Here is a 16613-nt window from a genome sequence, read left to right on the forward strand (position 1 = left end):
GAAGTGTGGCTGCAGCCACCGTTAACACGTGAGTTCCTTGGCTCCGCTCCCAGACCGTGCTGCCTCTTTTTTTCCCCCATTGACAAGTTCAGGCCAATGAGAGCTGGGCGCCGCGAAGGGGTGGGCCCGCGCCTGTCACCCAATGGGCATCTGAAGAATGTGCTGGCGCTTCTTTCCCTGCCACCCAGCGAGGGAGGGAGAAAGGCCCGGGGCCCACACAGCTTCTCGTATACACGTGTTTCAAACCCGGCCCTCTTTGGGAGGGGGCAGCTCCTGCCTCCTGTGGCTGAGGCATGTCTGCTCGGCCTTTGTTAGCACAGGAGCTGATGGCCACCTGCCGGCACACAGGTCATCTCTGAAACTGTGCTAGGCGAGACAGGCAGGAGATGTCTTTACTGTCACTTGCCAGTACAGCAGGGGGGCAATCTGGAAAGACTGGAACACCTAGACTTCTGACTTGCAATAATAAGGGGTTCAACTGCAGATCTGCAGAAAACTAGGTTCTGGCACAAGTGTCCTGGAAGCATCAGAAAATGGGAGCTGCAGGCTTGAAGTACAAAGCAAAATCTGCTTATGTACCCTAGAATGGGTCCAGCTCTATGTACAGGTTTGCAGGAACAAGAAGATTGGTATGTAGATGTAATCAGCTGACAATAGTTGAAAAAAGCAGGCTTGTCACAAGCATACAGGACAAATCTGAAGGTTAAGCTTATGTCAGTAGTTTGCTCTCAGTATGGTAAACTGTTCAACTTTTCAGGTTCAGATGGTAGCTTGAGGATCTGGTGTTTTAAGTGTATCGGGATCTGCTTGCGTATATCACTGTTCCCCAGTGATCTTTGTTCAGGGAGCTTGGCGGAGAGCTTGTCATGATGTATTGAATGTTTGGAATATGTTATCTCCATTCAAAAGCATACTTAGCATATGCTGTTTGTCTTTTCCTTTATTTTGGTATTTCTCAGCATATTTCTTGTATGTATATATTCAAAGAGCTGAATTGCCAGTGGGCAGAAAACTGCCTTTCCTGAAATAATGAATAGCCCATGTTGGGTGTGCGTGTGTACCTGTATACACCACTAGTTCATGGGTAGTGGAAGCTTCATTTCTGCCAGGTCTTTAGCACTGCAGAAGACATGTTTAGCTCTGACCTGTTGGTATAATGAGGTGTTTTGCTCATGTAACTTTCTGATGTGTGAAGCTATTTAAACATTTTTGAATAATGTGCTTAACATGGAAGTCATCAGGTGTGGTTATACGGTTCTTTGAGATTTAGTGGTGTAGCAGATACTTGTATAGTTAATGTCCAGCCAATCCTGGAAGACTGTTGCAAATCCTAGCTGAAATAGAGATGATCTGAGTTATGTAGGCACTTCTGGATTCCTGTTGTGTTTGACCTTATATGTGAAAGATTCCAAAAGTACTTCTTTGGCTTTGCGCTGATATGCTGGTGTTGGAATATACAGATCTAGTTTAGAGATGGGATTCTGCAAGTGCTTTCCTTGTTGACACATTCGTGCCCTCTGGTGTTCTGTTTGTTGGCTCAAGCTTATGTTTACAAAACTGCAAACTTAATTTTTAAAACTGCTCAAGAGCACTTAATGTAATTGCAAGGCAGGTCCTGGGACAGTTCCTTTGTATGGTTTGGATATGGCTGTAAAGTTTTAAGAGTAGATGCAAACTGTTAACTGTTGAGCATGTAGTCCTTAACACAGTTTCAGAGCTGTGAGCAAGCTTTGAAGGCCTTTGTGTTAATTGGCTCTTAATATAAGACGTTAATTGAAGCTGTATGCTTTTTTGGTAGGAAGCTGGCATGTCTGAAAATTGCTGTTAACCTGTATGCAGGAGTAATTATCAGTGATACTGTGTTGCTAGCATGAAATTTTTATAAACTTAGTGTTTTAGAAAACTGTCAGAATTAAATTATTTATTACAGTTGGTAGATGCAAATGAAAAAATCTGAATACAATATATTCCACTATGTTAATTTTATAGAGGCAATTGAATAAGTTAGTTTATGTTGAACAGAACTTGAAATCAAAGCTGAAACTGTAGAACATTAGCTACATTAGAATCAAGTTGCAAACCAGTTGAGCTTGCCTTTTGTATTGTAATACCTGCTTAGTAGTGAAATGTGAGCCATTCATCTACTGAATGACTAAGCTGGTGTTCAAAGCTAAAAATTTCCATGTTGTGTGTGCTTGCTAGGGATCAGATATTTTAAAGTCTTTGGATATCACCAGCAAAGGGAAGAAAGGAAATAAATTCAAGAACTAATGCAGTTAAGAAGTCTCACATTTTTTCCTGTTATGGGCAAGCCTACTTTCTACAGAAGAGCTTGGATAGGTGTAAAGTAATTAAGAACTATACTTGTTGTTGTAATACATTCAGTAAATCTCCCAAGTAAACCAGTATTGAGCATGGGCTTTACTTTGCTGTTAAGACTGGGGGAGAGGAGGTGTTCATTGCTAATCAGTGTGCAAAAAGTTCTTGTGGTTGAAATAGTGGCAAGTGTCTGAAGATGGCTGCTCATTCAAAAGTGGAATGAAGGTAATGTTTTTTGTGGTCTTGAAATAATTTAACTTTAGTGCTTGTTCTGACTATGCTTTGTAAAACATGTTTTTAAAAAAATAGCCTTAAACTATGTATTAAAAAGGAAGGTTTGCTGAAAACATGATGAACATGCTGCAAGCCCTGAAATTCTCTGAGTAGTGCATTTATTATCCCTACAGTAAAATAAGCTGTTTATTCCTTCAGATGACATGCAACTATGCATTTCCCATCTCAAGGCTTATCAGGAACTTGAATTACAGAAGTTTGAAACCATAGGTTAATGATGCAAGTATTAAGAGTCCACATCAAGCACTAAACCTTGGAGAGTACTCTGAAATTAAGCTTGTTTATGGACTTTAATGTGCTTCCTATTTGTCTATATTATGTGGACACACAAGAGACTGGAGGAAAAACAGTGCAGTACTGAGCAATATGGAGCGACACTTCGGTAAAAGTCTCATACTGTGTGACATGAAAACTACTAAGCACCCATATAGGGAAGCATCTTATGAGTCCTGTAATACTTGCTTTGTACTGCACCCTGCCTGTGTCAACTGACTGCTGCAGGGCTGCTGCACCTCTGCCCCTTCTGTGAGTCCTTCGGACCATAGCAGTGTTATCTGCATGTTTTCTCCAGCTGAAGGTACAAGGAGGCTGGGCAGAGACCCCTATCCTACTCTTGGTGCTGCAGTGCTTTGGAACAAAACAGTCTGTAGCTACTCTGTGTGGATACTGGGAAGGAGGTGGGGTGGGCAGGATTGTGCCAGGTAAGGGCTTCTGTCACTGTGTACTTGCTGGGATATTTAACATGGAGATGAAAGGTGATCTGGAGAACTTCATGTAAGAATTCAGTCTTCCCCGCATCAAAATTGATAATAATAAACTAGAATTCAGCAAACAAGCTCAAAATGGCAGGTAAAGTATGTTTGCTTTTAATTATCTCAATTGTAATTAAAGAATGGTTTTCACACACAGGAAACAAGCTCTTTTACACTCACTACTACTGATTGTGATACTGCTTGTGGGAAGTTAAGAATTATGTTGAAGACACTTTGGTATTTTCCTGCCTTACCACTGAACCTGCTAAAGAATTTGGTTAGTCACTTTCAAGACTCATAGAGCATCTTATTAAAATATGTAGCTATTGATATTTTCCTGAAAGGGCTTTCCTAGTGGCTGTTTACTTGGCCAGAACAGGAAGATTTGAGGCTTATGGTAATACTTGCTGCCTTACAGCATGTTCCTTCTGGAGAAGGCTACACTCAAACTTGGCCTGAATGTTGCCTGTAAGTCTTGTTGAAGCCCTGATGTGTATATTGGGGCTCATGCTGCCTTAAGCATCTGGGGTGTCAGGTATGTTTTGTCCTTTGATATGAGGGACTTAAGAATACCCATCAAATATCTTTGGATGTAAAGGATGGAGTCACCATTCCATGTGTAGTGCTGTAACTGCAACAGTGATAAAAGTCCTGCAACAGGAGCAATATGCAGCTTTTAAAGCATTATCTGTGGCCATCTTTGTGCCATTACCACAATATCTTGGTGTCATTTGGGAATGATTTCCTTTAGTAGTTGTCTCAGGACCTCCTAGGTAAGAAGTATTCTGTGAGGAGTACTGCTTGGAATCACTTTTCATGTGGATGCAATTTTCCATTCAGGTTCCTGTCTTTAATTCAAGATCAAGTGCATGTCCCTGGAGGGTTTCTTAAGTTTAAGATAAGTGAGATGCAGACAGTCTTTCTGTGTATCTATGTTCAGAGCATATAGAGGGTGTGTGGTTTTTGTGCACTCCACAGATACTGCTGAAGGAAAATTATCAAGTTGCCAATCCCTTGTGTGTCTAAACTCAGGGTGTGAATGTAGCTCAAGGTGATCTAGCTTCAACAGCAGTTTATAAACTTAAGTTATAATTCTAATAGGAAATACTTCACAGGTATCTGTCTGCAGAAGAATACACCAGCTGGGTAATCCATTGGTTACTAAAAATACTTAGTAGGTAACAGGTGTGGGAATAAATTTCCTCTGTGGTTGAATTGTTGATTTTATAACAAGGTCTTATAGTAAAGTATGAGATTAAAATGTGTATTACTTTGGTTACTACAGACTTGTTAGATGTTCTATTTTAATTAAAAGCTATACAAGAGTTTGTGTATAGCTTAAGCTGTATTTAGGAGTTTCATAGGATTTATTTCCTAAGAATTCATGCCCTACTGCAAAACTTTTTCTCCCAGTGCTGCCTGGGCTGTGTTAGCAAGGCACTGTTACAGGGTTGGTGATAGGAACAAGTTCTTGGTGTAGTTTTTTTCTCTTTAAATTGCTCTCATCCCCTTCCCAGTCAGCCTGAAACAGCATTATTGTGCTACTGCCTGATATGCTTGACTCCTGTGTTAAGAACCTGTTTTATGACAAAGGTAAAGGCCCAGAAGAGGCCAATAACTTGCCAGATAAAACCACACTTTTAAATGGATGGAAAATTTGATTCATAGCTTATTCATTCTTTATTTCTCGGAAGTATGAAATAAAGGAGTGAGCATGATGGTTTGCAACTTGGTTGAGAGGAACTGTTGACTGTTAATTTCATTGCACACTTTAAGCATGTTTCCTAAAAAATAAATGAAAATGCTTCCCAGTTCTGAGGTTTTCCACACTGACATACCTGGGTGGCAGTTGGAATGGAAGTTATTTGCAGTCTGGTAACAGGTCTGTGCTGATAAGGCCCTAAACATTGCAACACAGGTGTAGGAGTAGATTGCTACGCCGGATTCTTCTTTTTCTTTTGGCATGTTCTGCTAGTCAAGTATAGAACAAGTATCTTTCTACCATTCAAGTATGGGCAGTTTTTCACACTTGAGTAGGGCTCTTCCAGTTTCATTTGGTATTCTCTGAGCATATGCAGTCATTTAAGATGCATGGTGCTTGCCTATTGGAGAAACTAGTTTGACTTTTGGTAGGTGTCAGTTGTTTGAAATTTCAGGAACAGAATCTTACAGCTTTGGAATGAAGTGGGTAATAAGCATACATAACTGTGAGGAGTTGGTCTCAAATGTGTTTTCAGTTTGGAGTTCCAGTGGATGCAGGTCTGCTCTGGAGCTTAGCTACCAATGATTCTCACGCATTGTATTTTAGTATGCTTGGCTTGAGTATACGGAAGCAGTCTCCAAACTGTTTGGAATGATATCTAGCTATGGGAAATAGTAATGCAATCCACATACTTCCCATTGAAATGGGAATTTTGAAGAGCAGAAGCCCATTATAACATTCGATTGAGAATTAGTCTCCTTGGTTCCCATTTTTCAGTTGGAGGCTTTACTTCCCAGTTAAAAGTTCACTCAGTTATGAAATAAGAAGTAATGTTCTTGAGTATTTCACAGTTACTAACTTTGAGAATTTTTACTTGACAAAATAAAATGAGATTAGCTGCTGTACACATACTGATAACAGTTGAAATACTTTAAGGTGGATTTTTTGTTTTCACTTTAAGTGGGGGTGGGCGTTGCTTGTCTCTGACTAGTAATACTTAAATGATTATACAGATTAAAGGAAAAAAGAAATGCAAGAGTTATACTTCAGTGAACTGAGTCTGCTTTTGGTACAAAGTAGTCCCAGATGTTCTTCCTTGGGTCTGCTTTAGACAATGGAAAAGGTCAAATACTAAGGTCATGTTGTTTAAGTAGATTGTATAGAGATCTAATCCAGCATGTTCGTGGCATTTCTGTAGTTTTCTGTGCTTAACTTTAAAATGCATACAGGTACGGGCCAGTATCTCTGCAAAACTTCTTCCTAATGTAGCCAAGTCTCATCCAGGGTGCTGGTTATGTGCTCTGGATCAGGCCTGGCATCTTGTATGTTTCCCAACTTGTAGGCTTTCTTCCTTAATGCTACTGTGAGATCAAATTGTGAACTTACCCTTCCTGTAAAGGCTGAATGCATGAACATTTAGCATATGTACTTAGCTATGGTTTCTGTAGTAGAATAGTGAAGAACTGAGGAAAGTTTTAATATGCAAATGTGTTGTGCAGTTGCAGATTTTGGCCATAGTACCTAAATACCAACTGGAGTACTGACAGCTGTAACTAGGAGCTTTCTTTGCATGGTAGGCTTTGGACTTAACATGCAACATTAGTTAAGTATGCTGTACTGATTCTTTATTGTGGGCTACTGCAACACTAAAGTTGTTACATCTTCCTCTACTAATATGTGATTGAAACGTGCATGAGCCATTTTCCTGAAGTGTCTGCACTGAACTGCACTACAGTGATACAGTAGGATGTTGGAAGATACTAAGGCTGGCAAGCTTATGCAGGTGTGATGTAGCTTCCAGAGAAAACGAAATCCTTCAGTCCTCCTTATCAGGAAAATCGCCTGATTGTCTAGGAGCATTTAAAAAAATAAGTATAATATAAGCTATTTCACTTTTTGCATTTACCAAGTTTTTCAAAGATGAACATTTCATATATATGCATTTTTGTATATACTTGAGTGTCAACAGAGCTAAACCCAGTCAATGACATAAGCATAGAGCTGAATAAATATGTAGGACTTAATCTGAGCATTAAAAACAAGCTTTTTTTTTATTTGGCATGCAGATTTAAGTGGTCTGTGCTGTCATGTCTGTAGTTGCAGAAGAGTATTTCATCAAGGTTCACTAACTGGTGTGGTAGGGAAAACCTCACTTGGGTTTTAGGTATCTGGTAATATCAGCGAGTTCATAAACTTGTTCAGATGTGCACTTAGTCATGAGGGATTTTAAGATGCATAGGATTCTCTTAAACTAATTTTTAATAGTTTCAGTCTGATTGAAAAGGAGGCTGTGGAGTGAGTTTGTAAGTTAAGTATGTTGCTCTGGTTGACTCCCATATAAATATACTGGTTTAATGCAATATACATGTCAAAAGGGAAAATCCTCAAGTATTAGTAGTAAATATAGAGAATTCAGTTTCAGGAGACATTCTCAAGTGAGGGAGAAATATTTGCTGGGGTGTTTAGAGAAGCAAAGAACATCTGGATAATTTTAGTTATATGTACAGCAGAATCTAAAACTTAGTGTGCAAACTGACCAGTTTTCTAAGGGAAAAGATTGGTGGTTGTTGGAGGAACCCTGCTGATGGAGTTAACAGTGACTGCTTGGTCCCGAAGTACAACTGCAGAGCTTTTGCAGTGTCAATAACGGGAGAGAGGTTTCACTCCTGAGGAAGGATTAGGCTGACAGTTGTATGGGCAGCTGAGCCAACCTGATAGCTTGCTTGGTTATTAAAAATTGTGATTCTTTTGTGCTCCCAGCTGTGAAGGGTCCTGTAGCTGTGCCAGCTCTACTGATGGGAAGCTTAGTTTTATGGTGGGTTGGTAAATTTCTTGGTTTGTGACAGGTCTGAGCACAGGAGCCAGCACAAACCTGCAGGTGGAATATGCTGTGGGAAGGGAGGGATGGGAGAAGTAGGTCAGCTGGCATTCTTGTAATGTTGCAACCCCAGGACTCTGTATTTGTTCCTGTCTGCTTTATAGCAAACTTGGCTATTGGATTCAACTACTGTGGTGTGGACACAAGACTGAAGTGACAACTGAAGTAGGTTTTTTTGCAAGTCTGTCACTTCTCATGAATACTTAAATCTTTGGGCCTAATTTGAGCCCTTTGATTTTTTCAGGTTTTTAATAGAGAGAATGACTAATGACAGTAAATTGAAATATTAAACTTGTACCACTGTACTGAAATCTGACACTGTAGCTTCAACTTCTAGTATATGAAAATAGTTCAGTTTACTTTAAGTGTATTATTCCCAACTATTTGCTATAAGTCCTCTATATCTTCTAGAGGTACAGGAATTCTGTGATCCTGATTGATGTTTAACTTGTTGGTTTATTACTGTAGTAGTTGCCAATGACTACTGTGATTGAAGTACCTGGAGATTCAACCTAAAGCATACCTTAAGTTATAATGATCAATTTTATCTTTGTAGATGTGTGGTGTAGGACTTAGGGTTATTCTGACTTGCCTAGTTAGAAGCTTGAGGTTGCTGTTTGACAATTGTTCTTGTGCAGCAGATTACACTAACAGGTCTTGAGGAATACTTAACCATTGGGAGCTAGGAGTTGGATATTACTGTGATAGACAGTTCCTATATAGACAGTTGTTGCTGTTCATGCTCTCAGATGCAGCGACTCAAGACAAGACCCATAGTCTTGTTTGGGCTATACTTTTTACCCAGGGATCCAGAAAGCTTCAGTTTCTTTAACCTGTTGTTTGTGCTCTTCTATAATTTCTTCACAGGATTGAGTGGGACAAACTTCTGGAGAATGTGCATTGTTTGATCATAAGTGTGACAAAAACTGACAAGCAGGAAGCTTATGTACTCAGGTAAGCCACTACCTTATTCTTTTAGTCTCCAAGAGGTAAAAAAGTTACAGCTGTCATATGGTATCCACTTGGCTGAGAATCCAATCTTGGCTTGAGATCCTGCTGTGCATTACTACAACTTGTAGCAGTCTGCTAACCCAACAACTGTAATACCGTCATACTCCTGTTCAGTAGTGGAAGTGTCTTCATAGATAGCAGTGTTTGTCTTTTTTCTTTAACTAAAATGATTAAGGACAGGGCTCTAGTGTTTCTGCATCTGATAGTTGAATTTTGTTCAGGGATAAGTAAGTCTCCACGATTAAGAGATTTAAGATTACTTCTACAGAATAGTGCATGTGTCACTTTTAGATTAGCAAAAACTGTAACAGCAATCAGCTTTAACTCAGGTAATGTAATCAAGTGGAACAACTCTTGTAGCTGAGCTAAGGACATTGTAAAAATGTAGCTTTCCTGAAATTTTAGAATTCGTGTGTTGTGCAGCAGTTACCTGTGAGGACACTACTTCTGCCATGTTTTTCATCTTGCAGAATACTTTCATGCTCCTTCTATGTGAACTTCATGAACAGATTGATGTTCTGTTTCACTTCAGATTTCAAAAGCTGAAGTGTTTGTATGCTGAAAGACTGCCTTTAGGGCAAGGTTGGGCTAAGAGCAAGCTACTCCAAGAAACTGCTGAAGTCTTGTTTCTGTGAACTTCATATATTTAAAACAAAATTCTGAAAAGAATAGCTAGTTACAACAGTATCCTGGATGAAATATAACCTTTACTTGGAATTCTTACACAGCATTTCAAACTGAGTTAATTACGCTAGACTTATTCCCATGGTTCAGTTACTTGGTGAGAAGATACTTGTTATACATGTTTTGAGTGTTCTGGATGTAGTATCAATTCTAATCTCAGTTCAGTGGGACTGTAGTTGAAGTATCTGACCTAAAGTTTATGTACAGTTAATTTGTGTCTTATGCATAAGGTATGTCTTCCAGCTGTGCCTATACTCTCATTAGACTTGCTGTTCCTGTGGGCAGGTGCTGATTTACCACCTTCCAGTAGTCAGCTTTCCTAGAAGATGCAGCCAAACAATTTATGAAATTCTCTTAAGGCTTTTGCTTTTTTTGATTTTACTTTCTCATAGGCTTTATATCTGTTGAGAGTCAGATTTCATGTTTGACCCTCTTCTGTCTCTGGGTTAAGAAATTAAATTGTATGTCTGTTGTGTACTCATTTAACAGCATGTTTGTATTTTTCAAATAGATTGAGGGTATGTAATGCATGTAGTACTCTTCCTGTAATATGGTAGCTGTGTAATATCCCACTTGTGGCAGGTATTTGTTTTGGGCAATCGTAACAGCCCTCAAATCTTAGCTAAAATCTGTTGGTTTGATCCATTTGCCAAGCATGTTTATGTACCATATGCCAAATGTTCACTTACAGTAATGCATGTGGTTGGGATAAAGACCAAGATCTAACCAGTCTCTTCTGGCTTATTTAATACAGAGCACTTAATATATTTTTAGCACATCTTTTTTATTTTACAGTGAGAGTAGCATGTTTGTCTCCAAGAGACGTTTCATTTTGAAGACGTGTGGTACCACCCTCTTACTGCAAGCACTGGTTCCCCTGTTGGAGCTTGCTAGGGAGTACAGTGGGTTTGACTCAATTCAGGTAAGGTGCCAGAAATGCTGCATCTTCCTTAGAATGTACAAAAGCTTTTTATTAATATTTTAAGTTCACTGATTTTATTAAACATTCTGAAACTTCCTTTGCCACTTACGTATGCTTCTCGTAATAGGAAGATTCTAATACAAGGTTGCTTGGTCTGCTGTAGGATTTAGTCTTCTATTTGCCTCTTAAAGGATGATAACTTGAATGCTGTTGTGCTAAGGTGAGGTTGCTTAAGGCTGAAAGACTTCCATGCCCATGTTGTCAGTGCTGAAGTCAGTGATGTTTTGTTGTAGAAAACAAATTTGTAAGCAAGCTGTCTCTGGTAGCTTACAAATTAAGCTAGGAACAACCATATGCCTCTGAATTGGAAATACAGGTAGCAGGGTTTTGACAATGAAAACGGAGGTCCTGTGAAATCTTATACTAAATGCTTGCATTTTTCTAGTTTTGTAGCTTCGAAGTGGACAGCTATATTCAAGATCTAAGATACACCTTTGTTTTTTCAGAGCTTCTTTTATTCACGTAAGAATTTCATGAAGCCTTCCCACCAGGAGTACCCACATAGGAATTTCCAGGAAGAAGTAGAGTTTCTTAATGAAATTTTCCCAAGTAAGTTCACTAACCTTCAGCAAAGTTGCACAGCTTGTGTGAAGTGTTGATGTGAAGTGAGAAGAGACAAGCGGTACAATATGCACAAGCTGCCAGGCCATTCATTCAGCAGTCCTTGCAGTTCTGCAGCCAGAGGCAGCTTCAGCTGCATGAGAATCTAAAGCTATAATTATGTATTTTTCTTAATTTCTTACACTGATTTGCCAAGATCAAAATTTAAATCATATTAAGCTTGACTCTTAACACCTTGTCTTAACTGAGGTCATCTTCAGACTTCCAGATGCAGTGTAGCAAGACAGTCTGCAGAATCCACCTCTCACTAACCCTAAAAGCCCCATTAATAAGGTAGAATAGTAATTTAAAGTAACTGGTACACTAAAGAAAAAGAAGTGTTTTTTTTCTCAGAAAAGTCACTGCACTAAAGATTAAATTAAAACATTTAATAAGTTCTAAAACCTAGAAGAATAACCTCAAATTTTAACTACTGTCAGAAAAAATTTTTGAATGAACATGAAAGCTGTACTTATCAGAGTTATTTGAAAACAAATGCTAATCATAAATTAATTAAATGCTTAAGAATGCTAGGGTTTCTGTGCATGGCTAGGGCTGTGATCTGAATTGCCTGCTACTAGTAGGCTCTGAACTGGGGTGTCCCGGCTACCTTCGGAAGGAGCCTGTTTTTCTCATTATTGGCTTTACATTCCTGAAGTTAAATGCCTGCTTATTTGATACAGATGCTGACTGTATCACTGAACCTTAGCGTTCTGTGAAAGACTTCTGTTATCTTTAAATATGAAATGAAGCTAATCTTTTCCATAAAGGATCAGCTGTGGTAACGTTAACTGGAGATGTTTTTTGTCTTGTCAGATGGAGCAGCTTATTGCATGGGGCGTATGAATTCTGATTGCTGGTATGTATGTGAAGACTTCGAAATCTTTGGGGCTTACAGTAGAACTTGGTGCTGCTGATATTTATTTCATAAGTGATTTGTATTTTACACAGGTACCTGTACACTCTGGATTTCCCAGAGAGTCGGATATCCAATCAGCCTGATCAGACACTGGAAATTCTGATGAGTGAGCTTGACCCAGTAGTTATGGACCAGTTCTACATGAAAGATGGTGTTACTGCAAATGATGTCACTCGTGTATGTTTGCTTGAAAACTAAGCATTTTTGAGAATGTTGACCAATTTCCACCAAAATGCTTTAATACAAAGTTTATTTTTTGGTAGGAAAGATCTCAGAAGACATCAGGTTAATGTTTTGGGGGTAAAATGGATTTAACTCTAGAATATTTTTGGGAATATAATTTAACATTTCCAATGCATATGCTTTAATCTATTGAAAGGAGCAATTTGCAGTGCTTTGAGTGATTGGAAGGTTATCCTCTGAAAAACAGAGGAATACGAATGAAAACACAATCGAGTAACTTCCACTGAAGGATGGAGATTATGAGGAGTAAGACTTAAACTGAAGATAATGAAATGCCAAGGGAATCTAGGTAGATAAAAATCAAGGTTAAATCATGGAGCCATTTGGATACTTGAGGGAGGAGGGATTTAAGGTCTAAGCAGAACTTGATGGTTTTGCCTCATTTTCTCCTTTTTCCAAGTGAAAGTCCTGTGACATGAACAAGTTTCTTTGACAAGTACGTTGACTTCATCTGGTTTTCCACGTAGGCTTTGAATCTCATACTATATTTGCTATTGAGATTTGGCTGTAGCTCAATTATTCTGTGGGAAATCAAAGTGCTTGGGATTGGACTTCATTCTAGAGTATAAAGTATGTTCTTACTCCAGAGTAAATGTAAACAGCCTTCGCTTTGTGGATAGTGTTTGAACAGGAGCTCTGCTTTCCATTTTAGCTGCAGAAGCAATTATGTATTAAAATTCTAAGCTGTTACCTTGTCTTGGAGGTATGCAGCTTGGTTCTGTAAGGGGCAAAATATCTTACTTGCATGCAACTTGGCACTCAGTCATTTGGTAAGTGACAGGATACAGAATAAGTTCATCTACAGTGGTACAGATTATCAAACTGGCTTGTTATTGGGAGCATTCTGGTGTCCTGTCCCCTACATTGGTGTTCATTCTGCCTTTGAGTTAAATCTAAACAAGTATAAGGATGCATGATAAACTGAGAGATGTAATTTTAACTTCTGTTTCAGATGAGTGGAATTCGTGACCTGATACCAGGTTCTGTTATTGATGCTACAATGTTCAATCCTTGTGGGTATTCAATGAATGGGATGAAATCGGATGTAAGTTTTACACTTAATTAATGTTAAATTAAATAGTAATTATTTGGTGGTAATAATATATTTTATTTTCAGGGAACTTACTGGACTATTCACATCACTCCAGAACCAGAGTTTTCTTACGTTAGTTTTGAAACAAACATAAGTCAGACCTCTTATGATGACCTGATTAGAAAAGTTGTAGAGGTTTTCAAGCCAGGAAAATTTGTGACAACCCTCTTTGTTAATCAGGTGAGTTTTCTTGCATTTGCTTGTCAGCTCCTGAAATGCATATTGACATAAAGTAAGGCTAGAGATTTTTTTACTGGAGTGTTAGTAGTTTCCAGTTTGCCTCTATATTTGGATGGTAGTTTCTTTAGAAAGTAAGAATAGCCTTCAGTATTGCACTAGTAGGCACTAAATCTGATCTCCAGAAAAATTAAGAAATACTGAGATATAAGGCACCTCAGTCTCAGTATTCTGACTTCCTGTGCAGTTCCATAGAGGCATAATTTCTTTCTTTGGCATTTTTCTGGATTTGGCTGCAGATCTGTTGTAGAAATGCTGCTGTTAACGGTGATGCTGCCAGTTAATGTTTCATAGAAAAGCAGTACCATACATAGGGCCAAGAATCACTGCTTCGGATTGAAGCTTCCTGCAGCACTGTCAGGTGTGGGTTTGAAGCATGTTAGCAACAGTATTGCAAGAACCACACATAAAATAAATATTGTGCTAGTCCATCTCTAAATTCTAATTTCAAATAAGTAACTAATGTTCACTTTTTTGTTTTCTAGAGCTCTAAATGTCGTACAGTGTTTTCTTCTGCCCAGAAGATTGAAGGGTTTAAACGTCTTGATCACCAGATTGCCCAATTCAGTGATTATAATTTTGTTTTTACCAGTTTTACAAAAAATTGCCAGCAACAGCACAGTTGATTAAGAATGAAGAAAAAGCGCAAAAAGAAATCCCATATAGAAGGTGGTGGTTGCTTTCTAGTTAATGATTCAGGGGGCCATGCTTTCCACTCCCACCACCTTGTAGTTGTGGAAAGCCCTAGGTGTAATCATAGTATAACCATTTTAAATTGTATGCATTATTATATCAAGGAGTTAGATATCTTGCATGAATGCTCTCTTCTGTGTTTAGGTACTCTATGCCACTCTTGCTGTGAAATTGAAGTGCATGTAGAAAAATCTTACTGTATGAAACTTTACAACACTTGTAAAAATGATTCAGGTAGAATTACACACAGTATAGTTTTTCTCCAGGTATCACCAAAAATTCCTCACAGACAAGGCTTTCGTCCTCATTAGATTTTAGCCGCAGCCTACTCACTGGGGACAGTTCTCTGATAAATGTCACTCTTTTTTTCATCTGTGTGTGATTTCAGTCTAAAACAATTTTTGACAGACTTTTATGATTTCTAATGAAACTGGTTCCTAATTAACACTTTCAATGTTTGGAGAAAATTCTTAAAACAGTTACAAATTGTTTTGTTACTACAGGTAGTGGTTGATTTATTTTTAAATCAGACTGACTTTTCATGCTCTACTCAAGCTTATAGGAATTAGCTCAGCTATACCGTAGCACTGGGCTAATGCATTGGTCTTTCACCTTTAGAAACTTGTGTATAGGTACTAATGCAGGTTAAATTTCATCTTACCTTAATGCTCATTTAGCTGTCCACATCCCCAAGCTGTCACACTGCTCCACAGTGGCAGAATTTGAAGAAGGTCTAAGACTTGATAGGAGAAGAGCTGAGTCAGGAAGCAAGTGCTTTGGCATAGTTGTGTGATAGCTTCACAAAGTGCAATTTCATATTGGCACCAGATGTTTTCTTTCGTAATCACCAATTATGTCTGACTAAGAAGCTGGTGCTTTTGAGCACTGGCAGGTAGATCTAGTGAAGGAGTGGAATTTGCCAGGCTGGGTGTGTTGATTTGTTTGGATTATTCTCAGTAAAACTTGTGACCTCCCACTTCTAACTGTAAAGAGTGCTTCTAAACTGGTCCAGTGTCACTTCATTTTGTTGTTCCAAGCAAAGCTAATGCCTTTATCTTGTGACAGTCCTGTGACATTGTTGTGCATGTGACTTCTGTTGTATTTGAATGTTGTGACTTCATCTATTTTTCCTCCTAATTACTAAGGTGGTTCCTCTTACTGTGACTTGAGGGCATTAAGTGAAGGCATAGAACAAGAACTGTCTGGGACACCTGGACAGAAGTGAAGTAGAATGCTATTCATAGGGCATGAATAAGTGTGTAATTCAAGTCACTTTAGTGGGTATTGACTAAAATGCAGGCTTTAAAGAGCTGGCACATTTTCAGCTGTGTTTGCAAATACAAGGATTTTAACAGCTGTGAGACCAGCATGTTAACTACAAAATTGAGACTATTTTTTTCTCCTCTCTTGTCCTTGCAATGTTTTGACTCTTTCTGGTTTGACGCAATGGTTTTTTGTTCCTTCTGTATTTATAAATGAAGCACTTTTTCAGTGCTTCTAAACTAAATCCTGCTTGGTTAGAAATCAAGTGGTTGGAACACTTCAAATTTTTTTATTTTAAGCTTATTGTTGATGTTCTTTACCAATGTTATCAATTACATGCTGTAAATGGCACTAATGGTTTTGGTGTTAATATTGAGGACCAATATTTCAGTGGTTTTTTTCTTAAACATTGTCCCAACTGACCTGACATTTGTTGGCTTGAGGTCCTTTAAGTAGACTGAAGATCCCTTTGCAAGTAATACAGAAATACACATTTTACAAATAGAAGCGTAAGCCTCGGCTATAAAAATGAAAGCTGTTGAATGGTTTACTGAACTATTTAGGGTGATCAGGATGGGGGGAGTATGGTGTTTATAATTTCTGTGGTGTTAGACTTTGATCATTTAAAAATATCTGTACCACAACTTAATGCTTCAATAAAAGTTCGCTTAAATTGTTTGTAGTGATGATCCAGCAATTCTGCCATTCACAGTCTTCATGCTTTTTGGTATCAAATGGTTTAATTCTGAAGTAGATTTGTTTCTTGTCCTAAATTCCTTTAATTTACTTTGCCCTTGTAGGGGATGCATCTCAACTGTTAACGTGTTGATAGTTTAAAATGAGACAATATGTCAAAGGAAACCAGATGAAAGTGTTGGTATTCTTGAGTCTAAAAATGATTGCCTGAATGAACACACATGAGATGTGCTGTCTTCATCTAACC

General features: G+C 38.5%; 1 protein-coding gene across 1 annotated transcript; it reads left to right on the forward strand.

The window, feature by feature from the left end:
- The first annotated feature begins 8813 nt into the window (after positions 1 to 8813).
- On the forward strand, positions 8814 to 16363 carry AMD1 (adenosylmethionine decarboxylase 1). Its single transcript, XM_010083711.1, has 8 exons — positions 8814 to 8899; positions 10436 to 10562; positions 11069 to 11171; positions 12039 to 12081; positions 12174 to 12318; positions 13337 to 13429; positions 13502 to 13657; positions 14200 to 16363. The coding sequence occupies exons 2-8, from the start codon at positions 10446 to 10448 to the stop codon at positions 14338 to 14340; spliced, it is 798 nt and encodes a 265-aa protein (XP_010082013.1). The 5' UTR covers positions 8814 to 8899; positions 10436 to 10445; the 3' UTR covers positions 14341 to 16363.
- Positions 16364 to 16613: the final 250 nt, after the last annotated feature.

The sequence above is a fragment of the Pterocles gutturalis genome, unplaced genomic scaffold (assembly GCF_000699245.1).
Source record: "Pterocles gutturalis isolate BGI_N339 unplaced genomic scaffold, ASM69924v1 scaffold5650, whole genome shotgun sequence".
Lineage (NCBI taxonomy): Eukaryota > Metazoa > Chordata > Aves > Pterocliformes > Pteroclidae > Pterocles > Pterocles gutturalis.

Bases quoted from the DNA above. Each gene is read 5' to 3' on its own strand.
- AMD1 (XM_010083711.1), top strand. From the start codon at position 10,446: ATGTTTGTCTCCAAGAGACGTTTCATTTTGAAGACGTGTGGTACCACC. The intron at 11,172-12,038 runs GTAAGTTCACTA...TTGTCTTGTCAG, and splicing joins TCTTAATGAAATTTTCCCAA to ATGGAGCAGCTTATTGCATG. The intron at 13,430-13,501 runs GTAAGTTTTACA...TTTTATTTTCAG, and splicing joins TGAATGGGATGAAATCGGAT to GGAACTTACTGGACTATTCA.